The 16984-nt window shown below is 38.1% G+C and overlaps 1 protein-coding gene across 2 annotated transcripts; it reads right to left on the reverse strand.

Moving 5' to 3' along the window:
- Nucleotides 1–1044: 1044 nt before the first annotated feature.
- On the reverse strand, nt 1045–13990 carry LOC114471042 (cationic amino acid transporter 2). 2 transcript variants are annotated; one of them, XM_028459577.1, is made up of 13 exons: nt 13913–13990; nt 13203–13262; nt 12270–12652; nt 10619–10774; nt 10372–10537; nt 10097–10233; nt 7141–7363; nt 4818–4954; nt 4630–4732; nt 4348–4478; nt 4048–4214; nt 1824–1932; nt 1045–1738 (listed from the first exon to the last, which is right to left on the reverse strand). In XM_028459577.1, exons 3-13 carry the CDS (start codon nt 12637–12639, stop codon nt 1614–1616), a joined length of 1824 nt encoding a protein of 607 aa, XP_028315378.1. In that variant the 5' UTR covers nt 12640–12652; nt 13203–13262; nt 13913–13990; the 3' UTR covers nt 1045–1613. The 2 variants fall into 2 exon arrangements, with proteins under 2 accessions (XP_028315378.1, XP_028315377.1); XM_028459576.1 differs by lacking the exons at nt 13203–13262; nt 13913–13990 and adding an exon at nt 12942–13114.
- Nucleotides 13991–16984: the final 2994 nt, after the last annotated feature.

Genomic DNA, 16984 nt, shown 5'->3' on the forward strand with positions numbered 1-16984 from the left:
AATATTATAGTTTTCTTTATAGCCAAAATAGAAAACTTGATACATCTTGAATCTCGATATATCGCCCAGCCCTAATTCCTAAATAATAAAACAGCATAAATAAAAACATAAAGGTGTACATGAAGCACATGTGTTTATTTAATATACTTACAGTTCATATACAAGTCAACACGTTGCACATTTACTGTTAATTTCACAATGCTTGTCTTTAAGTTAGACATTAACATTTTAATTTCATTATATATTTTCTTTTAATTTCTCATGCTCACTCATGTGGTTCTCTGGTATTCACTAATGACTTATTAGACACATTTGTTGCAGACTTTACATCCTTTAACACTTTTTGAAAGCAGTGTGTATTTGTGACGCTTGTGATTGGCTGATTTTTCATGATGACCACGTGGTTCCTTCCGCTGTGGGAGACGTTAAAATCTCATTTATTAATCTAACTGAACGTGTAACTGTGTCCCATCCTGCTGCTCTTTATGGAGATAAACTGTCACATTTTACAACGCATTTACACCAGTTCTTTGTTTTTTTTCGGCGGAACGTCTTCATTCATCATCTCTTTTCTGAGTTGTTTCTGGGTTTGTTGCCGCTGTCGGCACCAATTTCTCGAGAACTGCCACCCAGGCCATTTCAGGTGGCAGTTCTCGTGAGACTTGTGACGGCGTTCAGTTTAGTAAGGCATCTTTTAATCATGATTACATTAAAATACGGGATATTTACGGGAAAATACTAATATGGGAAGATGGCGGGAAAGACGGGTAAAATACGGGAGTTTCCCGGCCAAAACGGAATACTTGACAGGTATGTGTGAGAGGGCAGAGAGCATCACAAGGTTAATACGGAGATAATGTAACTAATCCATCTTTTGCTTTGCTCATATTTAGCAGTGACTAACATGTTGAATTTAATGCTCTGATCATTTCCAAACTGACTCAAATTCTTAACACAATAGATTCTACCAACTTTTCAGAATTAATGACAACTTGGTTGCTGTTGTTGTTGTTGTTGTTGTAATCAAATTGATCACACAGAAAATGGGATGATTTCTTTTTAATCAAAAAATATGTTTGCATACAGTGCAATTAACAAATAGTTTCAGTGTTTACAACCAAGAAACAAGAAATAATACAGCATGGTTTAACAAGTGTTTAAAAAAAAACAAAAAAAAAACACCTATTTTACTTTATATACATTCTACTCACTAACACCATCAATTGATATGTTAAATACACACATTTGATGTGTTTTACACATAGGATATGTATTTTCCACACTCCATACAAAAAGTGTAAACCTTTTTAATATTTCTCATTCATTAAATCATTTGGATAATGTCTTTGTCTTTGTGTCTAAAACAGTCAATAGAAAGTATAGTAGTGTCATTATTTATGGTGCAATATTAACATTTTTACAAGTGAAAAAACAAGAGAGGATTGATCTTAAAATGTCTAAATGTGTTTCCATTAATGCTGCTGTGAGTCTCTTAAAGGTTTAAGGTTTAGGCACAAGTTCCATGTTTTTGTGTTAGAATCAGGACTTGAAATGTAAATTTAAGCAGAAAGTGAACGCAGCCTCTCATTGTAACATCTGATCTTAACACACACTTAAAATTTTTCTTCATGGATGATTTCTATCTTGCCACTGATTGTCTCGATATCTTTCTGGTTTCCTTTGAGACGCTGCCTCTGGACACTGTTACGGACTCCATATGCAAAATAAATTAGTAACCCTGCAGTGAGAAGAGAGGGCATCATTGCACTGAATGCAACTTAAAACAAGCAAAACAACCAACACAAGCAAACATCAGAGCTTACCGACGAGCATCCAGATGGCATACCGTACCCACGTGTCTGTTCCTAGTTGCACCATCAGGTAAACATTGATGAGCGTACTCAGGATAGGCAGCACAGGAAGTAAGGGGACCTGTTAGAGAAGAACATAAAATGTGAGGCATTTTTATTGCAATGATAATCTGAAATGTAACCCTCCGATTACCCCCAATTTCCACTGGGTACGGGTTTGCTGCGTTACGTCTCCGCCACGCCAGCAAAGCTTATTTTAGTCTATGTGTTAATTTCCACCGGGTCCGGTGCGCTGCGTATCTGCTCTGTCCAAGCTCCGACAGTCCGGAGCTCTCCGGCAGATATAAGCAGGGCTTCTATTTCTGGCGGATGCCAGAACATGACGCAGCAACTCAGAACAGAGCAAATATAGCAAAACAGGAAGATAATCACATACTCAACATTAAAACATCCGGTTACTTTTCAAAATAAAACACTTGAGATCATATTTCAAGTAACTACATCACCAAAACGTCATAATGGGCGGGGCCAGTTCCGGAGTCAACAGGTAAGGGTTTTCAGGGGTCATTGACGACACCATGGCAGAGGAAAACCTTGTTTATGGTGTGATTGTGGGGTCTTTCATCTCCCCCTATTGTCTCTGGCCAGAAAACCACACTTGCAACTTTCCCAGTGGCAATCTTGCAGCTCTGTTTTTGTTCTTGCGACAAGACATAATGTTTCACAGCAGCCCAATATACACTAAAGGTGCGTTCACACCGAACTCGACTGTAGTGACTGCAGTCACTTCAGTCGCCCGTGATGTGTTGCTTGAAATTAGTAGTGTTTTTTTTTGGGCACTCCATCACTTCATCACTCCAGTGACGTCATTACCAGGGAACAATTGTGTATGTGTGTGTGTGCGTGTGCGTGTGTGCAGCAGGATGAGGGGAGACAGGTGGCTGATTATTTCACTTATCATAAACAGCGCCGCTTTTACGGTATAAGTGATCAACTTACGGAGTTACTAAAGGATAAGTTCACTCAGAATGTTGGCTTATTCAAGAAGGCAACCGCTTTAATTTTGCCCCTGTACATTTAGGAAGCCTACCGCTGCCCGTCTCACTGTAGTGGGAGGGAGGAGCTGCTGCCTCGGGGTGCGGAGTGTTCACGACAGTGACATAACCAAATGGGACCTTTAGGGGAGCGCTAACTGCAAGTTACTTAGTTCTGCTTTAATAATAATTGTCTTCAGTACTGATGTATATATGTATAGATAGATAGATATAGGTATTGTAGGTGATAATATAAAGTTCCATGATCTGTAATTTAAACATATATTTATGATGTTACTTGACATTAGGTAAAGTAAATAAGTTTTAAGTTTAAGTTTCTGTAGATTGGTTTCTGTGAGGGGATGTCTTGTACTTTGCCTTTGTCTTGACCTCTTTTCACAGGAGGTGTTACTTCACATGTTTATCTGTTTGTTGTTGAGTTTATAACACACCTTTAATTGCGTTCTCGATTATGTACACTAGTACAGTGCCCATTGGAAGTATGCATTCATGTGGGAGTATAAGGGGTATAATTCGGGGTTATCCTCAAATACTGCTAACACCTTTTACCCTCGGGGTCATTCTGACCCCAGGGATCTTTGCCTCCAGAAAAGGATTTTCAGAAAATGGTGCTGAAAGTTTTTGTGTCAGGCACTTTGTTTAATTGTTGAATACATAAATAATCATTGATAATGAAACCTTGACCTGTTCTCTAGCACCACCATCAGGCTAAACTTTTAAATCAGAATAAATTTATCTTGAATAGTTTTCATCCAAATCTTCTCAAATTTACTGACAACATTATTGACCACAGGAGTATGACTTTGTGGTGATGATATGACCTTTCCTGCAAGTCAAACTTACAGTTTTAGAGTTAGTGTATCTTGAAAATTTTTCTAATTTGACTCTCACAAAATAAACCATATTGATTGATGTTGGTGATCAATCAATCAACACAGCTAAAAAAGCTTGGGGTCAAATTGACACTAATGCGAGCAATATGTGTTCAACACATTGCAAAATATAATCATGTGAAGTTTATGCTTGATCAATTGTACCCATTCAAATAGGATAAGTTACAAAATATGAAGCAAAAAAAAAAAGAAAAGTTAACTTGTTTTTCTAATGATAAACATTAAAATGGGTCAAATTGACCCCCGAAGATAATAGGAGGGTTAAAAAATACAGTTAAATCTTCTGACCATAAAAGATGCCTTGGTGGGGTTTTGTGGATGTCTCCAGATGAGGAAGACGTTAATCACAATGATGGCGCCTAAGATGCAGACCACTGCTATACTCCAGGCTTCCATATTAGCCAAAGCATCCAGTCCTTGACTGAGAGTGATGCACAGTCCCACCACACAAACAACTGCAGAAAGGGAGGAATTAGTACAATTTGTTTCTTAGTTGATTATTGAGCATGTTGCTAGGACAGAAATGCATGTTAAATAATGCAAATTCAACATTTTGCAAAAATTTAACTGCGAACATCACTGACTGACCTGTGACTACAGTCAAGATTGTGACTCTTTTTGATGTGGATGAGGTGGGAGAGGATGGAGCCTTTAAGCTTTGCATGGAGTTTGATTCTCTCATCTTAAGATCTGTGTCTTCAGATGAACCCTCTTGGTACCTGGATTTTTATGAATGTTCAAACAAGAAATAGGAAATATTTTTACATTTTGTTCAATGAAGGAAAAAATTATAGAAAAGAGAAAAATAAGATACTGATGAAATAAGAAACACACATTAAATAAATATACTGAGTAGTAGCTGAATAGTACCTCAGTATTAGGATGCATATGGCCACAAGTGTGTATGCAAACAGAGTACCAATGGACATCATTTCCACCAAGGCTTCCAGATCAAACAGCAGAGCCATGATCGCTAGAGTTATAATGGAAACAAATAACTTTGATGCCATACACCTTACTCCGTGTTTTACACAAACAGCTGGAACATCTGTAGCTACCTGCCACAGTCCCAGATGCAACGGTGGCTACAGCAGGACTGCCCTTGGAGGTCACTTTGGTCAAAGGTTGAAAAAGAAGCCCGTCTCTGGCCATGGCAAAAAGTACTCGAGGCATTGGGAACATGGAGCCCAGCAAACTGAGGGAACAAACAGACATGATTATTATTTATAAAGTGTACAGCTCAGTTTATTGGACTTTAAGTCATGCAACTTTATCAAAAAATCTTCATGTATGCAAATTGAAAATGATTTTGTAAAACAAATCTTGAATTAATGAATTGTAAAACCTACTATATATATATTGTAGGAACCCTGGTCGATGGTCAAAAGGCGGTAAAAACACTGTCGCACATTTGGAATTTTATTACACTTTTATGACTCAAAAACAGACAATGGAAAAATGGACCAAGGAACTTTTCTTCAAATCCCAGCCCGTCTTCCTGCAGACTCTTTGCTGACACCCATCCTCCCCAAAGAACAGACATTCCACAGAGATAACAGGGGTGTAACCTGACACCCTACACCAGAGACATCCTTTTCAACATGAAGATTAAAAAGGAAGAAATAAAAATAAAACCTATACACCATCTGATGCTTTAAAGGCAGAACTGTGATTTAAACGAATTTCAGACATGGGACCTCGATTTTAACCATTTTTCTACAGGAAAGAGACTCATCGTGTGCCTCCATCTGACATATTTAAGCACTAATGCAATCACCTTTCAAGGGAAATGTTTATAACTTCATATTCCATGATCATTGATCAAAGTGTATTTGTCCTCTTTTGTTATGCTTAAAGCTAGAAATAATTCAAATCAGTCATTTAAGGGATAATCAATTGAAAGTCATTTTTCAAGGGTTCATACAATCTGCACACACGCATGCTCCATTTTAGACCTAACGTGGTAACGCCCTATCTAGTTTTATGACTCTTTGTTTAAAAAGCACATGTGGGACAGCCCACCATCTTGTCTTCTTTACAGGAAAGTTAAGCCTCCCGCTCCTTTCTGCCAACCAATCAGGTTTCACTCATTCCCACACTGCAGATGTGTTTTAACCAATCAGATAACCTCTTGACATGTTTATAATAGGCTCAGTTCCAATACTCTTACCTCTGTCTAGTCCTCCTCTTTGCATCTGACTTAAACAGAAGTTTTTCAGTTTAGTGATGCAGAATTTTTGAGAAATTGATTGAACTTCTCTCCAGTCAGGAAGTGCCTACCAGCCACTTCCACAATGACTAACTTTAAGTTTTATCTCCATTTTTGAAATTAACCAAGCAGTTTTTCATTTTTGGAGCCAGTCAATTTTTATAGCCTCCCATGAGTAACCTTTAACGAACTCTAGTATCTTTGATTTGAGAACATGTTAGTTAAACTACCCATCGACGTCCAGGAGTGGTGCCGTGTAGGAGAACCAGAACCCCAGCCAGGCCGACAGTATCCCGCGGGCCCGTACAGTGAATGATCAGAAAACGTCCTCGGAAAAACGCAGGAAAAGGCTTTTCCCACACACTGCTGGTTACGCAGAAGGAGCTGTCATCATCACGCCTATTCGATGGAGGGTAAAACTGCACGCACACACAATTCTGGCAGAAAGGTGATTTATAACTTAACAAATTCTCTCAATCGAAAATTCTAGATTCATAGTCCATAATTTTCATTTTGGTAAAGTTTTATTAATTTCATTACTTTAACTTTCCATTCTCCTTCCTCCTCCTCCTCCTCCTCCTCCTCAGAGCGTTAGAAAATACCTATAAATCTCAAATTCATACGAACTCTAAAACACTCAGAATGTGTAGATACCATACATCCGTGTTAAAATGTACATTTTGTGTGATACCAATGAGTCAAAATAACTGTGAATAATTGTTAAACTGCCTAATTTATTATCATGTTAATAAGCCTGTAAAATAAACATGTACATATTGTAGACGCTGTGTTTTTATTGACATTTAAACTTTTATTAAACCTCTATTCTGACATCAAGAACCCACTACAAAAACAGAGAACTGTAACAATTAATTAAAGTGGTCTAGGACACTTAAAACTCAATTCTAGATGGCACCTCTGGCAACGAACATATTAAAAATTAATAATTAATATTTTTCAATATTAATTACCCTTTGATCCCTGACAATTTATTTATTTTTTTATTTTTTTATTTTTATTTTTTTATTTATTTATTATTATTATTATTATTATTATTATTATTATTATTATTATTATTATTATTATTATTATTATTATTATTTTCTATGATTTAAATTGTTACCATTTAAATGCTCCTGAATCAGGACTAACTGACATCAAGAATGTCATACCTGGTGGACAGTGCACACAGCGATCCCACTGCCACAACATATTTTGCAGGACCCCAGCCAATATATTCAAAAGCCACAGGTAGAGGGCTTTTCTCATTGAGCTGGTAGTAGGGCATCATCAGGGTGAGAGCGGCAGACACAGCAAAGTAGGCCAAGAAACAGATGAGCAGTGAAGCTACAATGCCAACAGGGATGGACTTTTGTGGATTCTTCACCTCCTCACCTGCACACAATAAGATACTCAGGTGTAACTCTGACTCTATGAAGGCAAGTAAATCAAAACTTTTTCAAATCAAAATTAAATACTTTAACACTAACACTTTAAAGTTAGATTTTTCTTTTTTTTTAAAGAAGAAAAAGAAACAAATCAGTGATATTTTGATTATTTGTTTTAATTATAATATAATTATAAATTATTTATTTTTCAATTTCCGCTACAACCCTTCTCAAAAGCATGTTGCTGCTCTGCCTCTGTTCCCATAGCGTATTTTTATGTGTTTGCGCATGTGCAGTCAGTTCCCCAAGATGAAAATCATTTACGTAAAAAATCAGCTCTCTTTGCTGCCTTTGGATGTAACCGCGCTATGCTAAATGCTATAAGTAAGTTCACAGTGCATTAGTGAATTGTTATCACGTGACCGCTGCTGCTACGTTCTCTAGCTAGTGGGCGGGATAACACTACAGTCAGGATGACAGCGCTAGAGACGATAAAGAAACTTTTTTTGGATGAAAAACAACAGCTTTTAAAAGATGGGAGACCAACACCTGAGCTACCAGACTTTCAGCAAAGGTAAAGTCAGAACATTGTTTGTATTTTCCACAGTGAATGGTACAAAAGGAAGGATTTGCTTTATGGATACGCCTCACTGAGGCTGTTCTGAGTTGTTGTTGTTGTCATTTTCTCAGTGTTTCTGTGTTTCCAACACAAACAACAAATGCGCTGCCGTGTCATGAGATATATCTTGTTGCGTGAGTATGGAGGACAGTTTTACGACGTTGATTTTGGTAGATGGCTAAATGCTTGTTCATGTGGATCTTGTTGAGTTTTTTCTTTCTTATTATGAATTTTATATTTTGATAAGCTGCATTGAGATGACTTTGTTGTAAACTGCGCTATACAAATAAAACATATGAAATTGTCATTGGTGTTGACTTCTGTGGTCTCGATTTGGAACGCCCTGCCTACCCAACTCTGGTGCTCACGGCACGTCACTGGAACAAATAGTAAACTAACATATGTATACACAAAATCAAATAAGTGTATACATTATACAAATAGATCATAAAAGTCAATTTAGGAATTGAAGAATAAAGAGCAAATATATGTAAGTTGAATCATTTATTTATTTGCTTAATTACTATCTATTAATCTATTTATCTAACCATATTTATCCATTCATTCGATCATTTATTAATTAATTAATTAATTGTCTTTTCTCATGAGTGCACATCTGCCCTAAAATGATTTTTTTAATTTTATAATTCATTGCTCTTTGCAAAGTCCATAGGCAATAGTTGTGCAAAGTGAAGTCCAAACATTAATAGTAGCATTGTGCAAGAAAAGGAGCACTACTTTGTAAAGCAGTTCTATTTCAGGAGAAACTAAATGTACTTATTTGACATATTATACAGTATATATTACAATGGCTTTGATGTAAATGCCGCATTTATTTTATTTTTATCAGAAACCTCTAAACAAAGAGGGAAACCATCATTTAATCCCAGCATCATTCACATCTTCACATTTACACAAGGCAATTTAGTCCAGAGTAGTCAGAATCAGAATCAGAATCAGAATCAACTTTATTGGCCAGGGGTGAATGAATCCACACGAGGAATTTTTTTTGGTGACCTGTGCGCTCTCAGGTAGTATAACATTAAATAATAACAATCAACTAGAATAAAGAAAAAGAAAAAGAAAAAAGAAGTATAAACATAAATATAAGAGTAGTTAGACTAATATGTGCAAACTAAATAAAAAATAACAAGATAATAATAATAGTAATAATAATAATAATAATAATGAAATAAAATAAGAATACAATAATAATAATAATAAGATAATAGTGCAGTAGTGCATTGATGAGTAGTGCAAATAGGTGAACATTTAAATGAAGAAGTCATTCGCAAAGTGTGGTCCACAGACCAATGGCGGTCCACAAGGCCACACTAGTGGTCCACAAGGTAAAGTTATAAAGAACATGTATATGCATTGTAATAAATGTATTATTGCTATTGGGTAAAAACTTTGCCAACAACCCAAAAAGTGACACAACTGTTCTAAAGCTGCGGATACTGCTCTGAACACTTACAAACTTGGATTTTGGGATGGAACAGCCATTTCAGTCTCAGCTATGAAATAAGACTAAAACTGCTCTGACTTTAGGTCGTACTTAATTGAGTGTTTAAAGGAGATTTAGCACATGGTGGTCACTGAGTAACCTTTTTACAAGTTGCACACGTCAACAGAAGAAACAATAGTTTATCCTTTGTTTACACAAGACATTAAGAGAAATCTTCACTGTAGTTTTCTGCACGATTGGTTATCTTGTGTTTCTTCTTGAATTTAAATAGATAATATTTGACTGTCATTTTACAGCTTTTAGTTCATGTAGTTGACCACCAAATATGGCCCAATGTGGTGATTATAGTTCTAGATTGTTCCCAAGGTGGAGTACGCAAATTGTCATGGGGGTAAGTATCCACAGCACTTCACTTTTTCCACATTTTGTTATGTCACAGCCTTATTCAAAATCGTATTAAATTCATCTCTTTCCTCAAAAACTCTACGCAAAATACCACATAATGACAACAGAAAACTATGAAATGTTTTTTAAGTATGCACGAGCAGGGGGTACATAGGGGCTTCAAGTTAAATGTCTGAAGGGCTACGGGACAGTGAAAAGTTTGGGAACCACAGTTCTAGATGATTGTTCTAGAAAATAGTTCCTCTTGCCTGTTGTTGCAATGCAGTCAAATCCCACAAAGGCATAGAAGCATGTTGCAGCACCAGCCACGGTCCCACCAATGCCATAAGGGAAAAATCCTCCCTGTCCATACACACTGGTTAAGTTCACGGTGGAGCTGAGGTTTCTGTGGAATTGAGAGAAAGATTTTTAATTACTGTGAGATGATCGGGAATGACAGTCATTATCATCATTATGTAATACTGGACTCTACACACCATTTAGAAAAAGTGGTGTATTGTGTTGTGATGTGTGTTGACAGTACTTGAGCTCTGCAGTGGCATTAAGCAGAACCTCTTCACTGATTTGCCAGTTGGAGATGTCTCCCTTAATGAATCCAGAGATGGTCACAAACAGTAGAACGAGAATGTTGATTGCTGTGAAGACCTTGTTGATGTTGGTTGACTCTTGTACTCCAAATGCCAGCAGACCTATGTGAAAAGCAGCCAAAGTGGTGTATCTTGTTTTGTTTTCTCAACCTGCTATTGCAGACGTTGATTTGGGCCTGTTACCTGACAGGAGCATAATGAGAGCTGCAGCAAAGACATCTGGGTAAGCTGCGAGACCAGGAAGTTCCATGGACGCATTTTCTTCAAAGAACTTTGATATGGCTCCCCCAATGAGGTCATCGAATGTTCCGCTCCATGCCAGAGCAACACTGGACGTTCCTGAACAGGTAATGAGTGAGAGGTACAATAAAAACACTCCCTGAGTCAGGATTTCACGGACACCATAAAGTGCTGAAAAACACCGACTGTCACTTCCATTTGTTTTATGATTTTTACACACAATCTGTTTGTTTTTATGGTGCTATCAATAAGGCTTTAACAAGCCATGTGGAAAAGAAACACACAGTCACATGTAAAAGGTCAGAGGCTGACATTAAGACGCCCATGCTAATGGTTAATCATTCATTGTTTTCTGTACTCTAACGGAAACAATTCTTGCATAAAATGTTGCTTTTATCAACTGGACATCATTCAATTCCCAAATCTGAAAGGGCAGACGTAACAGTTTTTTTTTTCCATTGTTTTGGCTCATTTCATGAAACCGAAATTATATTCTCAAAACAACACGGACAAACCTCCAGATCTCTTGGCAATTGTCCACAACAGAATGGTAGTTGTTCTTCAATTGATCAAAATGCAAATGTCTTAATACCTGTCTCAATGGCTCATTACATCTTTGCAAATGATTAAATACAGATAGCCTATATTTAGCACAATTTCCAAGTCAATAGATCTTGTTGACATGAACTGATTGTTCACTTCTCAGTCTAATGATTGTTCTCTTCAAAACATGTCAGCAACATTTCATGGATAGATGGATGTTTATATTACAGAATGTTATGCTGTATACATTTTCTTTTTATTCTGATGTGCGGAAGTTTCTCAATGTAATGTGTATGAATAAAAAGTTACAATTTCCTTGGAAGTTTGAGTGAAAAAAAAAAAAAATTACCCAAGTTTTATACACAATTGTTTTCTGTTAGCTAGACAAAAAAAAAAACTAGCACAAAAACCATTTTCAATGAAGGACTGATAGGTGGACATGAGGGATATTTCAATGGTCATCTGCCATAGTGACAAAACATTATGACTTGCAGTGCTTACACAATACCAAAGACAATGCATTTTGGGGGAAACTAACTACTCATTTGTGAATAGAATTTGGTTTTGACAAATGGATAAACTGTTTTGGGAGAGATGTGAGATTTTGCATGTGAAACATGATGTTGTGCCGAACCATACAGGTCATTTTGGCAAAAGCACAGAGAGTGTTTAGAAGGTCCAGTTTGTTGTAAAAAGTGATTTAAAGCAATTGAGAAGGATCTTTGCATTTTTGGTGGCACTGACTATTTATATGGGAAATGAATTTTGTTTTGAAGCATGAGTGAACAGTTTTGGAAGATATATGAGCTTTTGCAACTGTTTTGTCAAATGATCGTAGAGTTTTGAGAATGAAAATGTAAATGTAAATGAGCCAAATAACAGGAGAAAAACTGTAAAACAGGAAGAAGAAAAACAAAAACAATAAAATTGCATTATATGTATAAGATCTAGAAGTGAAGAACAAACTTTGACAATAAAGAATTGTTTCTGAAAATAATGCCACTAGGCTTGGTTGAATTTTTATCAAACAATTGTTGACCATAATACTTGCCTATGATGTAAGAGAGCAACAGATTCCAGCCAGTGATAAAAGCCAGTAGCTCTCCAATGGTCACGTAGCTGTACAGGTACGCTGAGCCTGTCTTTGGAACCCGAGACCCAAACTCTGCATAGCACAGTCCAGCAAAAATGGAGGCAACAGCGGCGATAAAGAAAGAAATGATGATGCTGGGTCCGGCTGTGTCTCTTGCTACTTCTCCAGAGAGGACATACACTCCAGCCCCCAATGTGCTGCCCACACCCAGAGCCACCAGGTCCAGAGTGGTCAGGCATCGGTTGAATGTGGACTGCTCCCCCTCAGGCTCCAGAGGCTTCCTCCGAGACAGGCTCACCAACAATGACTTCAGTGCACCACACGGCATGTTTCTGAAGAGGCTTTGGGTAAATATTGAGAAATGAGGGAATTATACAGGACGAAGCAGGTGGGAGTGAGGTTAGGGGTGGAATGAGAAAAAAAGGGCAGATCAGCAAAAGTGTCAGTGAATAATTGTCAGGTAAGGCTTGTTACTCAACAGTCCTTTGAACAGGAGCTACTCATTAGATCATGCATGCATTTTTACAGAGAACACAGTGAAACTCATCTCAGTACACACAATCTGTTAATATCAAAACTTTTGCAAAGTAACATTTCTGTTTGATATGTGTTTGATCTATTGCCACTCACCTCTTCTGTAACCTTACAAGTGTGCTCGAAAGTGACAAATATTAGGGTGCGTCATTTCTCTTCATTTCAATATTCTTTTATATACAGGCCCTGTTTTTATCACCCTTCAGATATGATATGATAGTGCTGATGATTAATGTTTTCCTTGTCCCCGAAGAAAAACAACTCCCTGCACTTTGCTCAACCTTCAGTTACTTACACAACAGCCTCTTTAGATGTTTGCACGTAGTTTACAGAAATGTTTGTGAAAGGTTTTCTCACCTGTTACGTGTCCGCTCAGAAAGTGTCTTCCTTTAGCCTAATTCATGGCTTTCTGCTTATCTAAGAAGACAGAGAAAAAAAAAACCTAACCAAAGGTGTGCCACAGCTGATGATAAGACCTTTTTATCTTTTTAACAGGATGTGTGATGCAGTATTCTAGGGTGTATCTACTTGTGTTGGCCTGCGTCAAGACACTTATTAATTTTTTATCTTATTTGAGTCTCCTGTTAGAAGAAATGGCAAATAAATAAATAGATGAAGAACTAAAATTGCTAAACGTAGAATATCTAAATCTTTAAGTAGAAAACGATAAATCAGGCATTGCATTATCAGTTGTATGCATACTGCAGTGGCTGGGGGATATTGAACTTCACCTCATTGCATTCCGAGCTATGCAGCAACAAACTGACAAAGCAGCTTTGTTATGTCATTTCCTCTCAGAGAACTTCAGCTCACCTAATCCTTCTCGGCATCTGCACGCGCAGGCCTGGGGCACACAGGAAGTCTACCTCTGTGGTTTTTTAGAAGACCTTTGACCAAACCTGACCTCGGGCTTTATATCTACATATCTTCCCGTCTGAGATATCATTTCCAGAAAGACATTGAGCTGGTGCGTAACCACTGCAGTAGCAATGTGCGCACTGTTCTATCAAAATCTGACTGAAAAATGTTTTCCTTTATATTCATTAGATGCTCCTCAAGCTTCTTACCTTGTTTCCAGTCCAATGAAAAGTAATGGACGTTTTGACCGAGCACTGAAACCAAAATATCAATGCTGTTGACTTGGATTTTTACAGCAATATATAAACAAAACAAGCCTGTGTGACCCTCCCACACTTTGGAATTACTCACAAAGTAGCCTTTCTCACTCCCAACCAGTTTGGGTCATAATGCATTCATTATTGCATTGCAAGCAGGGTGAAAGTTGCGAATGCCAAATCCTACTCAGAATGTGAAAAACACATGTGCTCTTTTTTTCTGTTGTTTTGTTCTCATGAGTTTTTTGCTCTGCTCTTTCCAATCCTTTTTTTTATTGTGAACAAGTGCAAAATGTTCATGGATTCAACGTTGTTTCCTTTCCAGGAACAGATTTTTCTTAAAGAGATACTTTATCATTAGGACAAAAGGTAGTTTTTTGGGATCCATTCGTTCTGTTGAAAATGAAACAAAAATGTAGTTCATATACAGTTTCAACTTTAAGGTCATAAATGAAATGCATCAGCTAATTTGTGTCGGTGAATATACATTTGCCTTCTTTTTCAGGTCACTTTGGCCTAAGCTGAGTGCAGTGCAACGTCAGAGCAGAAGAGGTTAGTGTACTTTAATTACCCTTCATCACTCCTACCTCCTTCAGTCTTAACCTCCCTTGATCCCCAATGAACATAATACAATACAGAGTGGGTTAAACGTGTCATGTCAAAATGTATTTCCTCTACCAGAGCAAAACTGAAAAAAAATCAATTTGGATCTAAACTCGAGACATTTTTTAATCACTAGAAATAAAGGGAGTCTGTGCAGTGCAGAAAATGACTGCATTAAACATGTGGTAACACTTTACCTAAAACTTTTTTTTATACATAAGACTGACATTACGCTGTTATTATTATCACATGACACCTGTCATTAGCATAAGGTGTCATGAAGGCTGTCATTAAATGTTGTTCGTTACCCTAACCCTTCATTACCATAACCCATAAGCCTATACTCACCCCACTAGATCCCTCCACCTAACCCAAAAAATGCCAACATAGCTCCAAAGGTGTCGTAATTTAGCGAACAACACTTAATGACAGCCTTCATGACACCTTATTCATGCTAATGACAGATAATGACATCCAAATGTCAGTGTTATGTATAAAACTTTAAGTACAATGTTACCAAACATTTTTCATATCAGTTACTGGTTAACTGGTGCAGTCCTGAAATATTAAGTCAGTTGATATGCTCTCTTGTATCACACCAAAGAGATATTTGTCTTTCTAAATTTAGATATTCTGTGGACATGGTGCATTAGATAACTCCCCCAGCCTGCCTAGGTTATCCTTGCGTGTCTTGTCTTTTTTTTTTTTTTTTCGCTCTGACAGGAATGGACTCCTGATGGGACAAATTTAGATCTGGCAGACGCTCACACCAGTGCCAGCAAGCTGAAATCAAACTGAGCTTCTTTCCTGACAATGCCCAGAGTTGTGCATAAAGATATAAAGATGTAACTCCATGTAAACTTTGAAACTGATATTAGCACTTAATACATGAATGAATAATGAATCAATCAATCAATCAATCAATCAATCAATCAATCAGTTTTTATGAAAGAGCTTTTCATACAAAGAATGCGGCTCAAAGTGCTTTACAAGGTTTCAAACACCCACCCAGATTAAAACAGAAACATAAATACCTTGTAATCCTAAAAGATACCATAAAAGATAACCATCCTAAAACTATTAAAAAAAACAAACCATAAAAGATAACAATCCAACAACTATAATAAACATCATAAAAGATAACGATAATATAGATAAGCTTTTATTCTGTGTCCTTCTGGTGTGGGGTCCGGTCCCTACTGGCTCCGGGCTCCCCGGCTGGCGCCCGCCGGCTGCCTGTTCGGCGCGGCTCTGGCCGTCTGCTGGGCGTGGGCCTTGGCTCTTTAGCTTCTTGGGGCTTTCTCGGGTGTGTATGTGGGGGGCAGTGGCTGCCTGTCGGCTTGGGGTCTTGGGGGCATCTGGGGGGCTGCTCGGCCGTGGGGGGTGGCCTGGGACTCCTTGGCCCCAGCTCTTTTTGCTGGGCTGGCTGCATTTTTGGGTCCGGGGCGGCGCTTGGGTTTGCAGTAGCGATTCTTGCACATGCACGAGCATGCCTTGGGCTGTGGGATAAAACTCGTACTGGACTTAACCTTAGACACGTTGATCCCAAATACCTGTTTTAGGTATTACCACTCACTCCTTCCCTCTACACCTCTATACAGCCACCATCATTATAATAAGCTTCACACTTGTCACCAGACTGGCTTGATTACACAACACAATAAGCACAATATGCACAACTACAACTTCACGTCTCACTCTAACTTTAAAATAATCAACTCTTCCCCATCCTTTCCAGCCTGCTACTGTAGCAACACAGTTCTGAAAATGTAGAGCTAAAATGTGCTGTGTTCCTCATTGTATTACCAATCAATCAATCAATCTTTTATTTGTATAGCGCCAAATCATAACCAATGGTATCTCAAGACACTTTACAGTAGAGCAGTCTTAAGGACGGACTCTTCATTTTATGGATACACACATATGCATATATACGTATATACACATACATATGTATCCCACACCCAACATGAATTCATCATGGCGGCAAGGAAAACCTTCTGTTAAGCAGCAGGAACCTTGTGTGGATCCCATTCCTATGATGAACAGCCATCCACGTTATGCTGTGTTGGGTGTGTGCAGAGGAAAGGGTGGAGACACAGTTGTTGAGACTCTGTAACTCCACACTAAGGATCCCACGGACCTGCAAGACAAAAGCCAGAAGGAGTACAGGAGCAAACACACAAGGGAAGAAGCAGACATAGAGGGAGTGTTAGAGAGAGGAATGGGACCCTCTCCGGTCCCTCTCTAACCTAAATGACCTCTCTCTTAACGCCCTCTCCAACCTCTCTCCAACCGAGCATGCCAGACCCCCCTCGGCAGTCTATGCCTATTGCATCTTAACTATGAGCTATGAGCTGGTTACAGGTAAAAGGTCTGACCTTTATCAAAAGGATGACCCAGATTAGGTTAGGGCAGGGG

The sequence above is a fragment of the Gouania willdenowi genome, chromosome 10 (genome assembly GCF_900634775.1).
Source record: "Gouania willdenowi chromosome 10, fGouWil2.1, whole genome shotgun sequence".
NCBI lineage: Eukaryota > Metazoa > Chordata > Actinopteri > Blenniiformes > Gobiesocidae > Gouania > Gouania willdenowi.